The sequence below is a fragment of the Tenebrio molitor genome, chromosome 3, assembly GCF_963966145.1.
Source record: "Tenebrio molitor chromosome 3, icTenMoli1.1, whole genome shotgun sequence".
Taxonomy (NCBI): Eukaryota; Metazoa; Arthropoda; class Insecta; order Coleoptera; family Tenebrionidae; genus Tenebrio; species Tenebrio molitor.
In genome coordinates, this window is record NC_091048.1 from 27173455 (window position 1) to 27196442 (window position 22988).

Genomic DNA, 22988 nt, shown 5'->3' on the forward strand with positions numbered 1-22988 from the left:
TTTAATGGTAAGTATACTGTGCATATTTTTACGCATTATTTTAGAATCTCACAAGGGTTATGACAGCTACATTTTTTTATACAGTCGAACCTCGATAATCCTGGAAGTCAAGGGAAAGCCAAAACAGTTCGAATTATCGAAAATTCGAATAACCGAAATTAAGAAAACGAGTATGTACTTAGGTATATCGGGTGTTCATTTCAATTTATCCTCAAAACGGGCATTGAAGAATCGATTGTGAACGCACCACGGATTACAGATCACGGAGCAGCTGTTTAAATCTAACCTCACTTTTTACGTTGTTTGTGTTTTTACTCTGCAGACTGACGAGTGGCGCGTTCACAATCGACTCTTATAGTATTAGGCAATAAGGGACTGTAATAACTACTTTTTTTTCTAGACGTTTAATGAAGTATTTATTATTAATCTTATTTTTTTTATTATTGCTAACAGGGTGGTATACCAAATTCAACTGCAATGTCTTTTTTTGTTTTGTTTCTTTTTCAACTTCTTCAATTACCAACAGTTTTTTCACCCACGCTATACTTTTGAGGGTTTTTTTTCGTCTTCATTATAGCAAATAAATATAACTGGCAAGTTAATCACCTAAACTAAAGATTTGTTGTTCAGCTCAAGTTTCCGTGAAGTGCCGCTGATGTGTATTATATTTCTTAAAGAAAACGTTCTCACAAAATTTTCAATTCGGCGAATTTGAAGTTATCGAAATATAATACCGTAAATTATGGTTGTGGAAACAACACAATGCTTGGACATATCAAAACATTTCAGATATCAAAATTCGAGTTATCGAGGTTTGACTGTATTTATTTTAATTTTTATCATCATAATTGTAACAAAGTTAGAATGAGCCCTTTGCATGATCTCGATTAGGTGGATTATAACCTGCTAATTCATTTAATAATCTCGGGTCTAATCACCACTAGGGGCTTTATTTTAATTTTTAACTATTACCTATTGAAAAATATTTAGCAACTTGTTGTATCTAATGTACCTAATTAAAATTAAAATATTAATTCGAATTAAAAATGTTCCCCAAAGACCCGGAAGGCTTCAAAAACAGCTAAATAAATGACTAACAAATCCACCCAATAAAAAACGTGTCAAAGATTAGCTTAAATTATATTAAACATTAAAATCGTAAAGTATAGCATTACACTTTTATTAATTAGAATGAGGTATCTGTAATCATAACTGTCAATGCAAATGACAGACGGTAATCGCTTAATTTATAGGTGTAGGTTGTTGTTTTGTCCCATTTATCGGTCAAATTTGCACAAGAATTCGGGGAAACAGTTTACGAATTATTAACGAAACGAGCTGCAGAAAATAAACGACATTTTTGTTGATAAAATTGTTAAAAACGCATTCGTCGTCGGAATCCGCGGTCGCCACATTTTCTCAATTATATTTAATCGCCGAAGCAATTTCGGTCGATCGGTCGTGAAAATGAACGGCGAGAGTCGAGAAACTCGACCCGACAACAACGACAACGTCGGGAAACTCTTGAGAATCTCCAAGGAATGGACCTGGGTCACCCGATCGACGTCTAAAATCTCCTGGTGACGTCCGTAATTTTTGGAACGCGAGGGGCAAAAGGGCAGGAGCAGAAGAGGTGAATTTTGAAAAATGTCAGTTTCGTGTCGGCGTAATCGAACCGAGTATTGATCGAATCGTGGAAAAAAGGGATAATTAAACGTTGGCGATTGCATCCATTAATAAAATATCGGCATAATCTAGCCGTCGCTTTATGGCATACGTGGTTCAAGAGCTCATCAAAGATTCAAGCGATGTTCCGGAAGTCTACATTATTTCAACAGTTTACACAACTCCGACATGCATATTCATAAGATATTTACTATTTGCCGGCACAATTCGATTATTCGACGAAAAAGTAAATAAATAAATAAATAAAGAAATAATCGGTCAATGGCGGAGTTATTAAAGCAATTAGAGAAATTGTAGTCGGTGTTAATTAGTGAAATCAAGGCGAACCGTCCCGGATTTAATTGGAGTTAGAGTCAAGTGCGCAGATACGTCGAAAAAGGACGAAAACGGCAGAATTCGCTGATCAATGGTGTTTCAGCATTAGAAAACTAAGCAGTCCATTCAAGGTCTCCCCCTCTCTCCCGGCCTGTCCGGCAACAAACAGAAGGAAAAAAGTCGCGAACAAAGAACAATTTTATGCCATGCCTCAATGTTTCATTCAAACAACAAACAACCTTATTAATAGACGAATTAATTGTTACTATGGGAAACACGCAAAAACAAAGCCGGGGATTTGTAATCGGCAGGGCGAAGGTGACACCGCCGCCATCGCTGTCACGAAAAAAAAAAAAACGGACGAAACACAAGAAAAAAGTCTTTTTCGTCAATGTGCGCGCCGCGATTCGTCGTTCGGCGAGTCAACAACGTGGCGATTTTTTCTTTTTTAAGTAAAACCGTTCGAACACGATTTTGCTTTTATGTTTTAGTGTCGGCCTGGTCGATTGTGACTCGATCTAGGATTAAATTCCGTTAAACGGGCGTTAGAAGGGCGCACCGCAGGGCCGCACTCGCGCAAATTTAGGGCCAAGGCCAAGCCGTTCGGTCCGACCTACCTCACACGTCCACCGTTGTTCGTTGGCGACGAAAACAAACACATACATAAAAAATAAGCCCCGCGTCAATGTTTATGGATGCGCTCGCTGACGACGTCTCTAAATTTATCTGATCGCCTTATCTGATCTGATAACGCCAATACCAATACGAAACTTTTCAGGTAGGTTAGGTACGGCGAGCCGATCTGAATTTCAGATGGCCGCTCTAAAAACATGCTAATTTATTGGCAAGACGCAACAAACACACGTCCAGGGGACGGTTTGCATGCAGACCGGATGTGTGCAACGCCGCCGCTTTTTCGCCCGAATTACAACCTATCAAACGTTTTTTTTTGTTGCGTAATCGGGGTGTAATTGGCGGTCATTTGCATGGTGCCGCCCCCGTTGCGTAACGCGGGCCCCGCCATATGGTGGATGTGCCTCAAATCGTCCGGAAAAGTACCTACGAGTGCGGCGTGTTCTTTGTGCGGTTAATTGAATACCGCGGAAATAATAGGTGGGATCGCGGTCCGGGGGTGGTTGGACGGTGCGGTTTTCTTTCGAATCGAACCCTTTTGTCCGCGTTCAAATCAAAAATTCGACGCGGAGGCAGGACGGTGCTGCGCCGCACACCGCGACGACCTCCACATCGCAGCGACAAAGGTGAATCGTAAGGTGACTGCGGAATTTAAAAACGCGACGCTTTGTGCGGACCGTGATTCATCATAACCTCAAAACTGAGTGACAGCTGTCAAATGGCTTCGATGGTAATGGTGGTCGGACGAGAAATAAAAAGCCGCAAACGTGAACAACTTCTTATGGTTTGGTAGACGCTCGGATGCGACTTTAATTTGTTGTCGGCAAAAAATTACGTGCCGTATGGTCGAGAGCGTCATCTTGTTGAGTCTTATGCACACAACTTGCAGCAGGGAAAAAAACCGTGTTGTTTGGTGAATAAATTTAGTTTTGTGTGTTTGCGTTTTATTTCTCTTTTGAGAGTGGAAACGGTTCTGCTGGTGTTTCACTGGAACGGGTGTAGTTCCGCAATCGACAAAAGAAAACGCTAATCGAATTTTCGAATCATCGAAAGTTCGAATGAAGTTAAACGTGTCGAACACCTCATTCAGCTCATTTATTACAAAATTTCAGTCCGCAATTAGCAAACGGAATGAAAATTACCGTGTCAAACGGACAATAAAAAATAAATAACTTTCCGCAATTAGGAATTTTTCGACAGCAAAGAGAGTTGCATCGAGGTTATTATGTCAAAATGGGAATTAATTCATTCAAACTTTTTAGTCGTGTCGAAATCGGTTTGTAATTAGAGAAAACGCGTCAAAATGCGAATTAAAAAAAATGCGAAGAGAGTGCGACCATCGGTCGTACGTGTTTTGTTTGGGAGATTTTTTTTGGGGGAAAAAAATTGACAGTTGACAGTTAACAAGAAGAAGCTGGACGATAATATTGTCGTTTGATATTCGGAACGTTTCGAAATAATTAAGCGCAAAACAAATAATGCGAGAGGTGCAGTGGGGAAGTGTGGGTGGTGTGTGTAGTAGTGCACTCGATTTTTCCCGAAAAACAATAACACACCGCGGCCAACTGCGCCGCGAAGCGTCAAGCGAACAAATGCAGCTCGCAGACATAAAAAACAAAAGAACAAACGAAATGCACTAACCAAAATTCTCCTCGTGCACATATTTCATTACAGACAGCAATTAAATATCACAAAAATGAAAACCGGTCGTTATCACGCCGCCCGGACCGCACAAACCAAACAATATCGCATCGCGCACAGATAAAACAAAAACAACGGGTGCATCACGCGTTCACAAAAACGTGGAAACGTCCAAGGGCCGAACTGCGTCGTGGACCTACTTTCGTGTAAAGCCCTTATGGCCCGAATTAGGGCTAAGGGCAGACCGCCTCGACTGTGTGTGTGCACTCAACCGACTGTCGGGTAGGTCAGTTACTGCATATGCGCGAATGCGTTACATCGTGCCGCGAGAGCGGCACAATTCGATTTTGTCATCCGGGCGCGCGTGTGTGTGCGTCCGGCGAGAGTGAATCTGCAAGATGCGAGGGCCCGGCCCCGGAGACGTCTCGCGCTCCGGGCGGCAGTTGGCGGTGCCGGCGATTAGCGAGTTCCGGGCCCCCATGCAGGGGCAGGTGGCCCGCACCGTCTTTGCCGTTTCGGTGTTGGGGGACGGCGCGGATGGCGGCGCGTTGCGCCCGATCGGGATCTAATTGGCGGCGCGGCAAAAATCGCGCTTCCGCTGGGAAAACGGGTTTCGAGCGGTGGCCGAGTTTGGAGTGCCGTTGGTCCGAAGGAAAACCGCTGCTTTTCTGGTTCTGGGTAACTGGAGGCTGAGAAAATACTATTCGCTTCCGCTCGAACTGGATTTGTTGATGCATCGAATGACGTATCGTAGGTGACGCCAGAACTTATCGAATGGCTAAAAACTAGATTTCGTAATGTCAGATTATCTACATCGCGACGCTATTTCTACAGTTTGTTCAAGAAACTGAAGCTAAAATGTCGGTTTTTTTGTGGTGACAACTGTGGTATTTTTCTTTTGTTGCTACTGTTGTGGTTATGGCAACGCTGATTCAACTTTACATGTCAATTCCGAGAATGACAGCATTTGCGCTGACGTCATTTTTAGTAAAATAGGAATTTCAGACCTTGTTTTGTCAATTAGGTATCACTGTCTCAAATGAAAATAAAATATGTATACCCCGTGCACGTATCAAATATCCACCACCTGTTGATTTATGTTGGTTAAACAATAAATACCCCTACAATTCTACATGTGATGTAGTATGTATGTACTAAGATGATTTAAGTTGGCACAACTGAAACCACAGTATGTAATTTCGTCAACTTGACACGTGTGCTTTGAAAATTTTAACGGAGTAGTCTGGAATATGACATTTTATATTTTTTCGCGTATTTAAAAAATACATATACGAAACACAAGAAATGCAAATATTTCTGTGATTCGGGCGATAGGGATATTTCAACTTTCAACCCTGCGACGCGACATTAGTATTGTTCCCGATTTGATTTTGACATAACCTCCAAATTTTAACACACAAATGAAACTATCTGGTGTTCATTTAAATTTCCGGTCAAAGTTGGCGTTGAATCGATTGTGAACGCACTACGGATTAGGGTTTGCGGATCAGCTGTTTAAATCTTACGTTTTTACACGAGTGGTGTGTTCACAATCGACTCTTTAACGCTAACTTTGAGGATAAATTTTAATGAACACCCGATGATACAATTAAGCTTGTAATTGATAAAACTGTTCCCAAATAATTGGCACGACTTCAGCAGTTCTGTTTATCTAAAATAAAATATGTAAACGAATAAGTTTACATGGATTTTTTTTTTTTTTTAGTCAAAAAATCAAAGCAGAGAAGATTTTGTTAGGTATACAAATCTTAACATATTACGGCAGCCATTTTAGAAACATGGTTTCCAGAAAAAAAAAACTTCAAAGTTTGTTCGTTACTACCCTTTTAATATGGACGTTTTCTTCGATTAAAATTATCAATTTTGTGAATTTCCGGACAGGAAATATATTTTCGAAATCTTATTCTTTCTCTAAGAGAAAGTAATTTGATTTTGCTAAATGCAAAACTGCTTTGAGGTCCATTTGTTTCATCAAAAAGGCCCGAAACTTTTTATTTTTGGACAGAACAAGCAGGTTAATATTTTTGTCTTTTCAGATTTTTGTTCTAGACTTAATAGTAGATTACATACCGAGGTGGGAAGTGTTTCATTCCTGTCGAGAGCTAAGATAGTTTACCAAGGTGTAGCCGAGGTGAACTAATGCTCGGGACAGGAATGAAACACATTCCCACCGAGGTTTGTATACTATTTTATTCGGAATCATTACATTTTTAGCAAATAAACAATTAATTTGATGCAGTTTAATTTCTACTGTTTTTAGACTTTCAGTATGTATGCCACTGGAAAAACCTTATAATAGGTCGGAAAGTAGCCTATTACTGACCAAGAGAGGGAAGTAAAGTTAAAAAGGAATAGTTAATTTTCCGCCCTCGTATAAGGTTAGGAATGTGCATATTACAATACGATTCCGAATAAAAGGAACTTCACACCTATTGGCTGATGGCCTAAGGGGAATGGTTCGTTAAAACCAAAGTTACCTAGACGTACGTACAAGAAACCACAGTTGACAGAAGTGGACGGGGCGGGGCTTGGTTAGACACGAATCTGTACAAGCACAAGTCAGGTGATATCCATTTTTTGACTTTTTATCTAGAACGTCATGGTGTAGCAGACATAATTTCGAAATTTGTAGGTATTCACCTACCCAGATGGATAGGACTTTTATGTTTATAACGAAAATGTTAATTTTCTTACAATAGGTAAAAGGAGAATTAAAAAAAACAAAACAAATATACATACCTACATAGAATATAATATCTACACCTTTCACTTTTTGAAAACAGAAATTTATACTTATGTATGTATTTACCTAGAAAAACAAGGGCAATATGGTTTTCAAATATGCATTTTTGTTTTTTTCGTCACCGATCGACCCATTCCTAACCTGTTTGATGACAGCGACGTCACTTATCAAATGTCAAAAACACTCGATAAGATCGTCTATCTTTGCAAATCAGTTCGAATCATCCATCAATTCCGAAACTTTCCAAAATTGTTCGCGATAAGATTACGCAACCCGGACCATAGATAAAACATAAAAATATCCTAATCTAAGTTGTTCAAGTTCATGAGTTATAAAAAAACGGCAATATTTAAATGGACGTTCACGGCCAACTTACAACAATTAACGAACGAATGCGCTTAATAACGATATAAAAAGGTATTTAATGATTAGCATTGAACACTTGGAAATTATTCAATCGATGCAAATTTTATTTAAACACCTTCACTTACCCGCGCTGCTACTATTTAAAATTCTAATTTATTAATAATTGCGACACGTTAAAGTACTTTTCTTGTTTCGAAGCCATCGTAACCTTTAACTATCATATTTGAATTGGATTTCAATTCGAACCGGTTGCCGTTGTCACAAAATTTAAATAATCACACTGTAGTTGCTGGGGCCGTGGGAAGGGTTAAAAATATCTTAGGACATCCGCGCTTGAGCGTCTTGAGCCGAATTGAAGGACGTCGGTCACGAACGGACTATCGATTGCTTTAGAAAGAAGCATTTTATTTTCGAAATTTTGCGTGGTTTTTGGACACACTTTTTGATAGTGGGGAAACCGGAAAAACGTGCTTAAGTTTCCGGTTTGGTGTGGAAACGGAAGTTGCGAGGTCCTCCAGCGGAAGATTTTTTCGTACGAAGTGGAGTTTTCGGTATGCGGGATGAGTCACCCTGTATACGCGTTGTCGAATATTTGCCGATGGAAAAAGCAGCGTGGAAATCGTATCCTCTTGTTGAAATTGGATGATGTTTCGCGCAAGTCATATCAAAAATAACTTCCCAGAAGCGAGCGCGCTATCAGAAATTTATAATTTTTCGAAGGTCACTCGGTACGAATTATTCAAGTATGAATCAACCGGAGAAATGGCGATCCACGTGCGAACGTCAAAATCCCGCTCTCTAGTTACGCCACTATCGAAAAGTCTAGCGATAAAATTCCGTGGGCCGGACTCGAGGTTCGGCAGATAAAATCCGGGTCGATCGAGAACGATTCAGTTGAGTCCGGGCCGGAACGGCAACAAATCCGATCCGGAAGTGTTGTCGTCCGTCGACGGAGTTGACCGTTCGCCATCGGCGCGGCACAATCGCCGTCGAGTGGGCCGTTTTGGAAGAGCGGTGGGCCGCGGTCAGCCCGCGATCGTCATTTTGTTCGTTGCGTTCTTGTCTAATTCAAGGCCTTCTAAGCCGACCAATTTGACGCACCAAACCAATGGGAGCGGGCGTCGACTAGGACCGCCGAATTTTTCGGCTGTGGTGGGATCGGCCTCCGCCCGTTCAATTGGTCTAAAACTGGTTCCGAATAGATGAATAGTTTGGTGGCCTTCGCAACGTGGGCCATTGTTGCGTTCGAGCATGAATCACACGGTAAAGGTACCGGGTGTAAGGCGTTTTTTTATTGGTTCTCGGCTGTTTAGAAATCGACCGAAATGGAACGACGTGTGTGCGCCAGACGAAGACCGACGACCCGAAGAGCGAGACCGACGGTGGACGATAGGTCGGAACGAGTGTGCGGTTTCGTTGTGGAAATTTATTGTTGTTGCGTTATTATGATTTTTACAATTCAATAAAGTCCTATTCCGTCGACGGATGACCTTTACTGGATACTGTTTTCGACTCGTGACCTTATAGGGATCAGGGAATCGAACAGATAAGGTGGTGGAAATTGCTGCTTTTGGTCGAAATGTCATGGAACGCCGATGATCGATCGCGACTAACACACTTCTACGCGCAAAAAATCCGCAAATCCTATTCGCCCATTTTCAGGGTCACGTGTCCAGGTGCACGTTGCAACGCCACGTTCGAAAGCGGCGATCTAAATTCGATTTGCTCGCACGGAACCGTCCGAAATCGAAGAAATCGCGACCAGAGCGGCCTGGTGACTTTTCTGGTTGGCGAGTTGACCGCGAGCAAATCGCAATTGGAGCTGGGGATTTGACAGGGCGAAAGTGAGGTTAGTTGGGGTTTTCTCGACAACCGCGTGCGAAGTACTTCAGATAGTTTTGTTTTATTCGGGGCTGATGCCTGAGCGATAGGGAAACAAGAAAGGCACAAAGTAGATAGGGGCCTAGATGTAAATAGACTATATTTACAAGAAAAAAGAAGTTAATAGACCAGGTGAAGAGAGGTTAAAATAAGACTAATCGCAGCCATCATGATATTTAAACGAGTGTAAGTGGGAGGAGAAAAAAGATAAATAGGGAAATGACCCGCTGGATGAAATTGATTAATGTCAAAAATGTGTCAATTTTCCTGTGTCTGTGTAAACGAAAGGTTGAGACAATTGTTAAACAAAAGATAAAACAAGTGTCGGTAAATATAGATCTCGTGTGGTAAATAAACTGAAGGCAGGAAATGTGTACAAACGGTATAAAAGAACAATAAAACAAGAAGTGCGTGCTGCAGTGTTAACTAGATTGTTGGTTTTTTAGTTTTTTGGAAAATACTAATGATGATAATAATTATTATATGTATCTCTAAAGCTAAAGCTTTGGAAAATATTTCCTTAAACATTAATGCTGGATTTTTCATTCAAAATTAAGTAAACTAAGTTAGCAGAATAGTTGGCACCTTGGGTCAGATTCAGAAAACTTGTAATCACAAAATGTTAATTTTTTCAAAAAATATTGTTTTTATTTTTTGACTACAATACTCACTGATTTACAATTTTGATCATTTTAAAATATACAAACATACTTCGAGGTGTTAAAATTGTGTTGAGTTAAAGAGAACTGAATATTGCTTCGTTTTATCGGGTGTTCATTTAATTTCCGATCAAAGTTAGCGTTGCAGAGTTGATTGTGAACGCACCACTCGTGTAAAAACGTAAGATTTAAACAGCCGATACGTGATCCGTAATCCGTAGTGCGTTCACAATCGACTCTTCAACGCCAACTTTGAGGACAAATTAAAGTGAACACCCGATATTTAGATTTTTCAAAAATAATTTCTAATTTTACATGATCGATACGCAGTCCGATTTTGTCTTTAATTTCATAATTAAATGTAATAACGTTTTGTTTGAAGAGTAACTAACTACTTATTTGAAAATTTCAGGCTAGAAAATATGTATGTATTATTTGATGAAAAATAAAATGTATTCCTTTTTTTTTAACAAGACGGAAATCCTTGATTTATTGAATATTGAATATAAGTACAAACATACTCTCAATCGTAAGTAATTAATAATTTTTTTTATTTTCATTTCATACCTAATTAAATTACCTAATTTATCCAATAACCATTTGTGGAAGAAACAGTTCAATTCCATCTATGTACTTATTTGACAATTTTAGACAAGAAAAATATTTTTGGTCTCCTCAACTCTAAATGACATGTTTACACATTTTGAACAGCTACGGTATCTTGATTTTTACACACTAACCAAACTATCTGTCATTTTACCGCACGGAGTGTGTAAAATACCACGAAAATTTTAAGCTTTCAGGGACCTCCAAAAAAACTGTTAGCTTATCATAAATAAAGTCTATTTATACTAAAAAAGATATCGCTACGATTGATCCGTGCAGTTTTCGAAAATTAACATAATTTAATTATTTTCTTGTGGAAAATTGTGAAGTCTGATGGCGCCATCTTGTGGTATAAATCGTAAGCATGTCAGTTATTGGTATAATAGATAACTTTCTGGTATTTCATTAATCAAATGTCAGTCTTTGTAGATTTTGCAAAATTATTGGTTACAACAAATTTCAAATTTGAGAAAACGAGTCGTCGGCCAAAAAGATTAATATTACTAATGCGGTAGGGATTTTACATCGCTCGGTTTTTGTTTCAATCTAAAAACTTCGCGCAGTAAAATGTAACCTACCGCATTTGTAATGTAAATAACTGTTTCGAACAGTCTGAATCATAATGTGTAAACTAACTGATATCAGAATGATATAAATCTACTTTTTCTACTTTTATTAACTAATACATACATTTATTATTATTAGGTACAATAGCTTTTACCGTTAAGTAATACTAGTCATTACCTACTGCCGTGAGTAATAAATCATTACACCACCGTAATAAAGTCGATATAATTCAGCATAATATTGCCATTATGTCAAATTTGTACCTCGTAAAAAAGTATCGTCTTCTACTTGCGTGTAACGGTTATTATATCCACGTTCGCAGAATAATAATATACTGTCAAACCACCTTAAATGGTTGATAAAATTATGTTTGTTGAGGAAGAACGGAAATTGGTGATTAGGTTTTACAGGTTTTTGTTTTTAAATTCAATGTAAAATAAATGTCATATGAATAGTTCGATTCAAAGAACTTGACACTAGAAAAAATTAAGTTTTCAAATTACGTCGAGAATTATTGCTGATTTATGATCCCGAGTTCTAAAAAATTTTACATGATTTGATAAATTACGACAGATACCTATTAGATCTTTTTATTTCAGAATTAATTAGCTGGAGTGGTTGAGATGACAGCTGTCACTTACTTCAAATGGTTATTTAAAATTTAAAAATATTTTGAACCGATGAAAGGTTGTTTTGCACCTTGTCCTTGTATTTCCTAGTTTGATCAAGTGTTATCTCCGAATTTGTAAATACAAATCTTGTAAATTGTATGCAGTTTAAATGAAAAAAATTCTGTGAATGTGGATTTGGTCAATTCGAGGGAAACGTTGTATTCGTTGTCGAATCGACTGTCGCGCAGCGAGGCCAAAAAACAAATTAGAAAAAAACCGCAAAAAATCCCAAATGCTGATTAGGTACATGAACGTTGTGGAAAAACAAAGTTGCGGTTAACTCCACCCACGGGGCCAAAAGACAATTGAATGTGATTTGTCGGTCGAATGGGCGGAGCCTATCCATTTATCTTTCCGAAACTACTAGTTTTTCGCGGGGGTCGCGGGAAGGGGGGGCCGACCTCGAATTAATTCAAAATCGAGTTCCGGTCCCCCTCCCGGCGCGGCCGCCATCTTGATTTTTTTCGCCGAATTAGATCGAACAATTGAAAAATCGGCAACGCCAACTGGAGCGTGCCGTTCTTGGCGGCGTGAACTCGAAAGTCGACGACTCTTGCAAAATTGTTACCGAATTGAGTGTAAAAAAATGAATTTCGGGGGTGACGGAGCGATGTGCCTCCTCTCGGAGCTGAGGTGCCGGATTAGGCGGCGCATGCGCGTTCTCCCGACAATTGCATTTTCACAGTGCACTCTGTAGGTAAACTTGTGCATCAAACGCCCTACCACAAATATAGCTCACGGTTACACTGACATTTACATGTTAATACGAGCATTATTTACATTGGCCATCCGTAAACTGGCACCGATGCAAATTGGGCCGCGGCTCTCGTGTCGGTGAAAAATCGAGCATCGGAAAAGGTGAAAATCGTAATTAGATGTCGGTCTGGGGTGGGGGCGGCGGCGAATTTTCCCGAAAAAGAAAAACAAGAGCAAAGTAATAATTCGGCGCCGACACAGAAAAATGCGACTACGACGCATACGAAAAAGTGCATCTTGAAAATCATTAAATGCACCCGGAGAGGCGCCCCTCGGCGTTGCGACGACGCCGCCGCCTCGGCTGCGATTTTCGAATTTTCTAGGGGAAACGTGTCCGGGGAAAAATCCACGGTCGCAGTCAACAGGTTATAGTAAATAACACCGGGATCGGCGGCGCTTTTCCGGTGGAAATACGGGACGATCGCGTCCGGGGGGTGAGTCTGTGTGTATTTCGGCACTTACCGACGATGTGAACCATGTTTCTTGTCCATCTTTGCAGTTCTCTTCTAATATTTCTCCTCTGTTGAACGCATCGCGCATAAGAGCACTCCGCCATTTTTTCCGAGCGGCAAGTTTGCTACACTGATTCGTATACAAGATTTTCTATTACCCATTGCTTCAAATTCATTACACCAAAATTTTATTAGATAGAACGTTTGGCCGAACGCACCTCGTTTTTTTCGGTTGATGGTGGATCGTCAGTGGCGCACACACGCACTAGCACGTTTCACCCGGAAAATTCGAATAACGCAAAAGTCAAGTCACTCTGTCCGGTCGTTTTGCTCTTCGTCGGCGTCACTGCGGTCTCCACGCCGCCTGCGATCCCGTCGAGGTCCTCATTTCTGGCACGAGGGCTCCGTTTTTTTCGCCATAGCCGTCGGTTATCTGGAACAGAAGCACAGCCGGTCAGATCTGCGTCGGAAAATCGCCGATTTTCCCGATTACTTTTCGTTACATGTTTGAATAGCGGCGCGGTTGGCGCGTTTCCATTTCTTGTAAAATTTTGCAGTAATGTGTTGCATGAATGGTGGTCTGTATCACTACTGTAGTAACGTCATATTGTGACGCAACAAGTGCGACGCCACTCGGCGCTTGCATGCACTTGCATTTTCCCTCCCCTCGCCCGCACACTAGATCGCCGTGCATCCCCGTTCGCTCCGTCCTCGTCGCGCTCGCACGAGCCGCCCCTGCGCCAGACGAGGACCGTCGCCGGCGCCCTCCCCCCGATTCGTTACATCTCTCTTCCTGGTCTATTTGTATTCTTTTCTAACGTATTAATCTCATAGGTTCGGGTGTATCGGCGTCTTTCTCCGACCGGTCTTTGTCTGATGACCTGCGGCCTGTTTCGCCAGGTCTCTCTTTCTTTTTCTTTTCGGCGAGAGGCGAGTTTTTCGTCTTTGTCGCTAGATTTTCCTAGTTTAAACTTGAATTGGTCTCTTTTTAAAGGTTGCTTATGTGATGCTGGCCTTTCGGAGTACGGGGAGCGGTCGAAAATTTCGCGGACGCACCGCAACAGCTGGGACGGCGAAAAATGGGAGTCGGAAGAAATCGGGAGATTATTTGGCGGCGGGATCGATCGGGTGCGCGATTTTTCATCGGGAAAGCCGAAAATTATTCAAGTCGGATACGAACTCGTTAAAACTCGCGGAAACCAACACAAGGGATTTTTCCCAATTTGGGTTTTCACGAAATTACCTTGTTCCCGAGCTTTTAGATATTCTGAATTATTAAATTAACATCAAAGTTTAAATACAAATTCGCTCGATGGATTATGATACCCTCCCGACCGCCGAATAAAAAAAATATTTTTATTCTTCAAATTGACGCTTAATCTACATCCATTTTGCACAAATAATTCGCGAGTCAAGCAAGGAATGCCGTGTTTTATCAAGGAGTTAATGTTTTGTTTTTGTTAAAACTAATCATCTCTTAACGCACACTTAAATTATGTAAATATATGTAGATATTTTTATATCTTTTGGATCTAAGTGACCTATGGAACGTGATGATACCACTTACGGGTGCAGTCTCGTCTAGATTCTTTGTTTTGTAAACATGAAAAGAATTTTTTCTTAAAACTTTTTGAATCATCAACGAAAAGTTCAAAATTAAAATTGTAGCAACATTTTTCAAGGTGAGATACGGATACTTATATCGTTCCTCTCACGTCCAACCTTTTTTCGATGAAAAGTGGTTCATTCTACATTATCGTAATCATGTTTCTTTGCATATTTTACACGCATAAATACGACATTAAATATGCATAAGTGGAACAGAAATTAATTTGATTTTGTGACAGATAATGAAGACATATTTTATTTCAAATTTCGAGTTTCGTCCAACTGGATCTGCAGGTTATTTTATTAATTAGCAACACAAATTGCAAATTGCAATAACACGCAAAGTTTCTATTTTACTGATTTAATACATCCATTGATACTCAGGTGATATCGGGTGTTTTTTTTAATTTCACCTCAAAGTTGGCGTTGAAGAGTCGATTGTGAACGCACCACTTGTCAATTTGCAGAGTAAAAACACAAACAACGCACAAAGTGAGGTTAGCTTTAAACAGCTGATCCATGATTTGTAATCCGTGGTGCGTTCACAATCAACTCTTCAACGACTACTTTGAGGTGAAATTTAAAAAAAAAACACGGTACATAATATGATAGGCAATAAAAAATTTTTTTTTTTGATCGTGAAATATGTCCCATAATCTACAGAAAGTGCATTTTTGAAACACATAATTTTTTTTTCAAAATATGTATTCCTCGAACTTATGAATAAATAACATTAAGCTCATCATAAATAAAATAGCTATTTTTTTTCAACTATTTTGTAAAACATTTTTGGAATATGTGCATTAGACCTACCATATGAATAGTAGAAGGAAAAAACTTGTTTTATTTATTTTTAAATTTATTTATAATTATTTTATAATTCTTTAAAAGGCATTTGCCGTTTTTTAATTTAATAGGTACACTAATAAAAATTATTTTCTTCCATGGAATGAAGGAGGATCACAGTTCTCTTCTGAAACTACTAATCAAACAAGGCCAAAGTTAAAATAGGAATTTTTAAATTTATTTAAAATTTTGTTTTTATAGGGTTTTCTTCTCACCAGACCTGATTTGGTAAACATATAAATACAAAATTCTGAATTTTGTGAGATTTTGCTTGAATACATCAAGAATCTTTGAAAATTTTGCAAAATTTTGACTTAAAGACACTTAAATGCTTTAAACTCTTTAAATGAGCTAAATTTTGCGCGGAAGTGTGATAAACAATTTGAAAATTTTATTCACTTTTGACTTTACCGTCAAATAATCTTACAAATAAAATACACAGGAAGACCAAGAAAGAACTTGACCGCTGTAGCTTATGAATTTTTTGCCAAATCGTCAGTTCGACAAAAATTCTTAAAAGTAAACTAACAAGCTGTGTTGGATTCTCTCATGGGCTGTGACCTTGGAAATATCTGCGCGAAGGCGGAGCGATAAACCAGTTGTGATCGCACTACGGATTTCAGATCACGGATCAGCTGTTTAAATCTAACCTCACTTTTTGGGACTCTTCAACGCCAACTTTGAGGACAAATTTAAATGAACACCCGATACAAATAGACGAGAGAGAGACGAAGCTAATGTAATGAATGACAATATTTTCCGGTCGGTTTGTAGCGCCTACTTGAGACGGATATTCGTCGTTTGCGCAGATATGACTCATAGCCCATGAGAAAATCCAACATCTTTAAGACAATTTCGAAAAGATAATTTCAGAAGGAAGAATTTCTGTTTAATAGTCAACATTTTTAAAAAAGAGTAGTAAATGTCGAACAGACAATTTGTTAAATATTTTTCAGTCAAAGACATGCGGAAAAGAGTTAACAGACTGTTGTGATCACTGATCAGACTCTTTATTGACCTCTCTGTACCTATCTATACCTGTTGTCAGTTAAATGTCCTCATTTAAAAAAAAAATTGAGATTGTTTAAATGTTAAAAGCAAAAACTGGGATATCTCTCAATTTAAAAAAATGTTAAAGAAATATGGTTGTCATTAATTTGACATTGATAATAATTTTTCATGTGTTTTCATTTAACCAGAATTAAATTGTGATATTTTTTAATTTCCGATAGGAGAAAGGATAGTTTTTGGAAATATATCTGAGCGTTCAATTAGATATAAATATCGATTAAACTTTCTAACTAGTTTAAACGACTAACCAAAGCTATTATTCTTACCGTCAGTTGTCGAGATGTTCGGAGAAACTGATTAACAATTAACAATTTTTATAAATACCTGTGTGTTAGTTTAACAGATGCCAATTAACAGCGATAAAGATAAAACAAACAAAAAATTCATTTGGTACATATTTGTTTCACTATTAAACCGCACCAATAATATTAAATTAAAAGTTTTCAACTTTCATTTAAATAAGAGAGGTTGAGCATTCGCTTTGACAACTATTTTAACGTAATAATTAATAGCAACATCAGACGTAGTAATAATAATAATTAAGTTTTTTTTTTTGAGCATTTTGAAAAGAGAACGGAGAAATAGATTGTGTTAAATTGTTGTCGTGAAAAAAATAAATCAGTGATGGAAAAAAATGCCTAAACTGTGCGTTATTCAGTTCTTAATCCTCCGCGACGAAATTGCGCAATTCGGAATTTCCTTTTTTGTTGGCAATTGTTTTGTGAAAACCTCATTCGACGAAAGAATAATGAGCACCATTATTCCGATAACAATGTTTGGAATATTTTTTGAGCAACGATCGGTCGCAGTTTTGATTAGTAATTATACGTTTAAAATCGACGATAAGAGCTAAACAGTCAAAGTTATCCTTGAGTGGCCATTTTCCACGAGGGCAATTAAAGACGGTTTCGTCAATTCGTGTGTGTTATTTGTCGTCGTAGTCGTCGTCATCGTCGTTTTCCGTCGACCGTTCGATAATAATTGAACATTTAGCAAATCTGCAGGTTGTCGTCGTCGTCGAGTTTTTTCCTCTGCTGCACCAGTTGCGAACGCATTTATCTACATTCTTCGCTATATAAGCTGTTAGAATCAAGGCTACAAAAATAAAATGTCGATACATGCGGTGCTCTCGACAGCGGGAAATACTTTTGTTTCATTTCCTTGTTAAATATACCGCTAATTTGTTACTCGAACCTTATAATTCATTTGGTTTATAAGCTGCAGCGCAACAACACGATTTACAGTTGGTTCTGTTGTTGGGCCCGCGGAAAAAATCCCGACGATAATCGCCCGATCGCCGCCTCCTCCTCCCCCGCCCCAGCACGACACCCCATTATCGACGTTTTTCGGGGGGTCGATGCGAATATTTGGTGGACCGGGGGCGAGAGAGCAGTTTTGACGGAGCGCTTCGTTGCAATTGTGGAGGGTTTAAGAAGTAGAGAGAGCCACTATTGATCGCATTTTTTGATCCCTTTCCGTGTCGCCCCTTCCCCCTTTTCCGTCGCCCTCTTCGCACACCCCCGCCGCTTGCTAAATGCACCCGAAAGTGGTGTGTTGCACTCCTGGATTTTTCTGCGGCCGTCGCCGCACCAATCCGAATCAATTTCAATCGCAAATTGCGGTCGTAGAAAATTCGTAACCTTGATTATAATTGCGAAATTGCGTCAGGATGCATGTATGTGTGTGTGTACGTGTGAATCACGGATTGTTTGGCATTTGAAAATTTTATGGTTTCTAATTCTTCGACCATCATTAGATAAATCAAGGACGTGAACGAAACTCTTGTGTAACTTTTCCGATTTTTTACTTTTTTCTCCGCACAACCATATTTTTTACGCAATTACGGTCAATCAAGCGAAATCAGACAAGGCTACAAGTTTCGCCGACAAAAACGACACACTTTCTGCGTTTTCTACAACCGACCGCTCAAAATCCACCCCGGAAAACCAAAAACAACCAAAAAATAACGACACGTTGATCGAAGGTTGAAATATGGTTTTTCGACGCTTATTCGCACTCGCCGATCACCCTGTCGATAAAAAAATCACCCCCATATTTACCCTTCAAAATCCAATACCTACAACAAAAAAACAATGACACGTTGATGGAAGGTTAAAATATCGTTTTTCAACCCTCGACGATATGTCTATCGATAAAAAACCCGCCCTTCAAATTTGCTCAAGACGCAAAACAACCAAAAAATACCACCAGTTGAATTACGGTTCTTCGTCGCTCGGTGTCGCCCTCGCCGACCACCCTGTCGATAAAAACGCTTTATTTTCGCGAGTGGGTTCGGCTCAGCCGAAACCTTCACGGAATCGATACCAATTTCTAAATTGAACACGTGCCCTAAAAAACAATATTTTAGCCGACAATGTAAATATTTGGCAAACCCACCCTGTTCCAATGTTCTTTATTGTGTTGTCGCGCGAGGCCCCTTTTAATTTCGTCTATTCCAGGGGTCGCTTTCGACACAGAGCGAGGAGGGTGTTTGTTCTCGACCCTCGCCGCACAATTATCGCCGACAAAAATTCGCAGAGCCGTGCGAAGATCTCCTTTGCATTTGTTTCGTATTAACGTGGAGAAGCCGTAGGTGTCCTTTGTGCGACCATCGAATTGTATCTTTTGCGCAGCGTACAATGTAAGAATTTCCTGCTGACATGTAAAAACAGATGGTTTTCAAGCGCTCGTGCATTAAACATTTTTCTTTAAACGCAAAGTGGGTATTTGCTTGTCGATAGCGGAAAAAGGATTTTGTTGTAGTGACTGTAGACCTGTGAATGTCCAGCTCGACGTACAAACTGCGTATTTTCGAACAGATCTTGAGAAATAATATCACGGCAACAACCCCCACACAATTTTTCGCATCGGTTGAAAATCCGGTGGAAAAATACCACAAATCAACGACGTTGATAAGTCGTTGATTTTTGGTTGAAACCTCCAGAACGTCGCACAAACAAGTGTTGTTCTCGATTTATTGTTAGGAAAGTCAACCAGAATTTGTGCCCACCTCGCTGAGCATTGTTCGGACGAAATTAAATTGAAATAAAATCGTTTCTCGTTTGATTGAGATTTGAGCAAACGACAAACTGTTTGATGTCATACCTATATTTCAACTACTTTTAAATATAAATAATCTCCACTTTGACAGCTGCTCACCATTCCACAATAAAAAATTTATAGTTTCATACACCTGACGGGAATCTATAAATACAGCTCGGTGCAAGTCTGCAACTATCCGTTCTCGTTTGTTGAGTTTTTGACCTGAAAAAAAGCTTGAAAAGCGAGAAATGTCGCTTGAAATTTCAAGTGGAGTGGATTATGATCTGGGGCTAATTAAAATTTAAAAAATCTTTGGTGGTCGCGTCTATCGATTTTATTATTACAATTTCATTAGAGCGATGATGCAAATTGCGTTCTTTATTGATATTTATGTTTATTACCTTTGTAATTTAGCCGTTAGGACGTGTTTATTCCCCCTCTTAATATTCGAAATATTATATATCCATTATGGATTGATTTTGACTCGGGGCCTCGTCCGGTCGTATCAAAAACAAATCGGCAGCATAAACAGAAAATAATGAATTCAATTTTTTAATAAACATCAGAAAAAGCGACAAATGTAAATAACACAAGTGCGCCTCTATTTACCGTTTAGCAATTTCCACAAAAGGACGTCAAATCAACGACAACAAAGCGTGCAATAATTGTAAAAATTAATTTAGTGATCTGAAAAATTCATGTAAAATACCCTTCGCGCAACAAAGGGAAAAATAACAACTGCATCATGTCAAATAATAAAAAGCGGCAGACGCATCGCCGTCGGCCGTTTTAATTTTTTATATCAACCCCAGATCGGACCGAAGAGAATTATTATTGTTATTATTATGATCGGCTGTCGCGGCCGTGTCGCTTTTGTGATTCCGTGTTGTGTTCTCTTTTTTTGACCAAATGTCGGCCGAATCTACATCCGTTTTGCGAAAACATGCACTTCCGCGTCAGCTAGATTTGTCCTTAAAAACGAACGGAAATATTAGCGAGATAGCGAAAAATCGCGATTAATTTCGCCGATCGCAATGGCCGCCGGTTGCGGTGAGGTGACTCGTGAAGACGTCATCTACCCGGCCGAAACGTGCATCATCGGGGCGTGGACACCAAGAAAAAAATCATCGTTTTCGCGTACCTATCATTTTTTTGACGAATCGCTGACGAACGAGAGAATAAGTTTTTGGAATTTATGGCATGCTTGCTATAAGCATCCAGTAGAAGGAGTTTGGTACGACTGTCATGGCTACACTAACAATTTCCGGAAGCTTTTGACCATTCCAAGAAATTAATAAGTGGAATTTTTTTTCGTGCACGCCATTGGCCAAAACATTTTTTAATCGCTGTTCCAATGAAAACTCGAACGTTGTACGTTTGACATTTCAACTAAATCAAAGTAAATTAAGCAGCCGGTAATAATTAATTGGTGTTGATATTTTATTGCAGAATCTCCCACGTGGATTCGAACTGGTTTTCCGTAAATTTTTCCTGAATTTCCTTGTTGTTGTTCGTTGCTCGTCTGCGACTCGTGCTTATTTCCACAACAGCAAAAGGATTCGTGAGCTGGGAAAAATGTTCTAAAATAATTCATACAATGAGGAAACTGAACATTTCAGTTCAGTTTATTTTTTTCCACCCCAAAGATACCTACCTATTGTTTTCAAAATTTCATTTTTTAATAACTACTGTGGAAATCAGGTACTTCAAAATATCGAAAATAATTATTATTTATGCGACGAGGTTCTGTGTAAATTGGGCTTTTCTAGTTGCCCGAGAGGCCAGATTGAAATACGAGCGTAGCGAGGATTTTAAGGCCTCAGTTGAAAAGTTCATCAAATTGGCTTTGATCTTTGTGGCTATCTTTTTCTAACCAAATTAATTTACGATGTTGTTGTCTTTTAAAAAATAAAGTCAAAGCCAACTTGATGAACATTTCAATTGAACACTTGTTATGTAAGTAATTCATTTAAAAATGGAAAAAATAGTTATCTGGGTTATTTCCGTTAAAATAAAGAATCGTGAATCATCCTGTATATTACAGAGACTACGATTCAGTTACTATTATTTCTCTACAATTTTAGCAAATTTTCTGGGCTTTTCATTCTTCCGATTTATATTAAAAATACATACAAAGAGAATTCTGAGAAATTTCCCAAAAAACTCGAATTTCTTTTCTGTAAGAATTTTTTTTCGATAATGTCATTCTGTCTGGTGTAAATTAAATTTTTTCAAGCTTGTAAAGTTGCTTCTGTAAAAATGGAGTGTTGGAATCAGTTTAACAAAAAACCCACATTTGCTGCTTAATTTATCCTTATTTTATTTTATTTATAGGAATTTTATAATTAATAAAGAATTTGAATAATTTAAAAAATATGCGATTTGTTAGATGTAGAAAGAATCAGATCTACAATTTTTTATTGTTTCTAATTGAACGTCAGCAGTACAAAAAGAATTTGACAACATTTTCAAAAATACTTTTTAAGAAGCCCATATAATATCAAGGAGGAAGATAAATCAGAAAAAAATGTTTGATAATACATACCAGCTCAGTATTATAACTTATGAACACCGTTCAGGTTGTTTTGGCATAATGGGAGGCATTGATTTATTTTTTTAATGTTGGACACACTGTTTGAGTTCCGTCACTAAAGTGCCTGACATGCGGACCTATCAAAATGAATGTTGCTGAATTTCCTGCGATGTCTGAGTAGACATTGACGCTATTTATAACCTCAAACTTAGAAAAACATAACCTAATTCAACAGACAGCTTTACTATCGAATTAAATGCAAAATTATCCCAAAACAACGTGAATGCATTTTAACTTATAAATAAATTTTTCTCACTTTCTCAGAATTGAGAAAATCATAATTGTGTCAGTTAAAAAAGAGTTACGTTTCTACCTCAACTAATACTAGCAAAAAATGTTGAAAGAGAAATTCGTAACTATATTTGACAAAATATGAAACCAAATTTGGTTTTTCGTCTTGTTTTGTTTAAAGAAGAAAGAAATTTACCATTCCCTTCTTTTTTCGTTTTCTTAAACTGACAGTGAAAGTCAAAAGCAAAAGTTTTTAACATCGTTAACGAATCAAAAATAAATATCTACCCAACAAGTCTTGAATAAATAAGAAATTCTGATAAAATAAAATTTCAAAAACTACAGAACAGAACTGCACAGAAACAGAACCAAAAATTTTGACGAAAACTCTTTCATCTGATTTCTTGTGGACTTATTAACTTAAGTTAAAAATTTCTGGTCTCGTTCGAAATTAATTTTCCAGAGCTTAATAAGAATCAAAATAAAGGTGTCCCAAAAATTGCGTACTAACGGTGCACTACAGTGTAGAAGAGATTACCGTAAACGTCAGAAAAATGTTAAAAAAATTCTATTGGATTTATTTGCTGATTTGGCTGTCTT

General features: G+C 38.5%; 1 protein-coding gene across 12 annotated transcripts in view; it reads right to left on the reverse strand.

Annotated features, from left to right (window-relative positions):
* Positions 1–22988, reverse strand: part of Eip93F (Ecdysone-induced protein 93F) — a 43992-nt gene that overhangs the window by 19174 nt on the left and 1830 nt on the right. For 8 of the 12 annotated variants that reach the window (XR_011157438.1, XR_011157437.1, XM_069040667.1 and 5 more), the window contains exons 1-2: positions 13491–13626; positions 13008–13430 (exon numbers count right to left, since the gene is read on the reverse strand). Coding sequence is in view for 7 of the 12 variants with exons in the window: in XM_069040662.1 (XP_068896763.1) it covers positions 13008–13101 (94 nt within the window). In the remaining 5 variants the exon portion in view is untranslated. The other 4 variants (XM_069040659.1, XM_069040666.1, XM_069040663.1 and 1 more) reach the window with 4 other exon arrangements.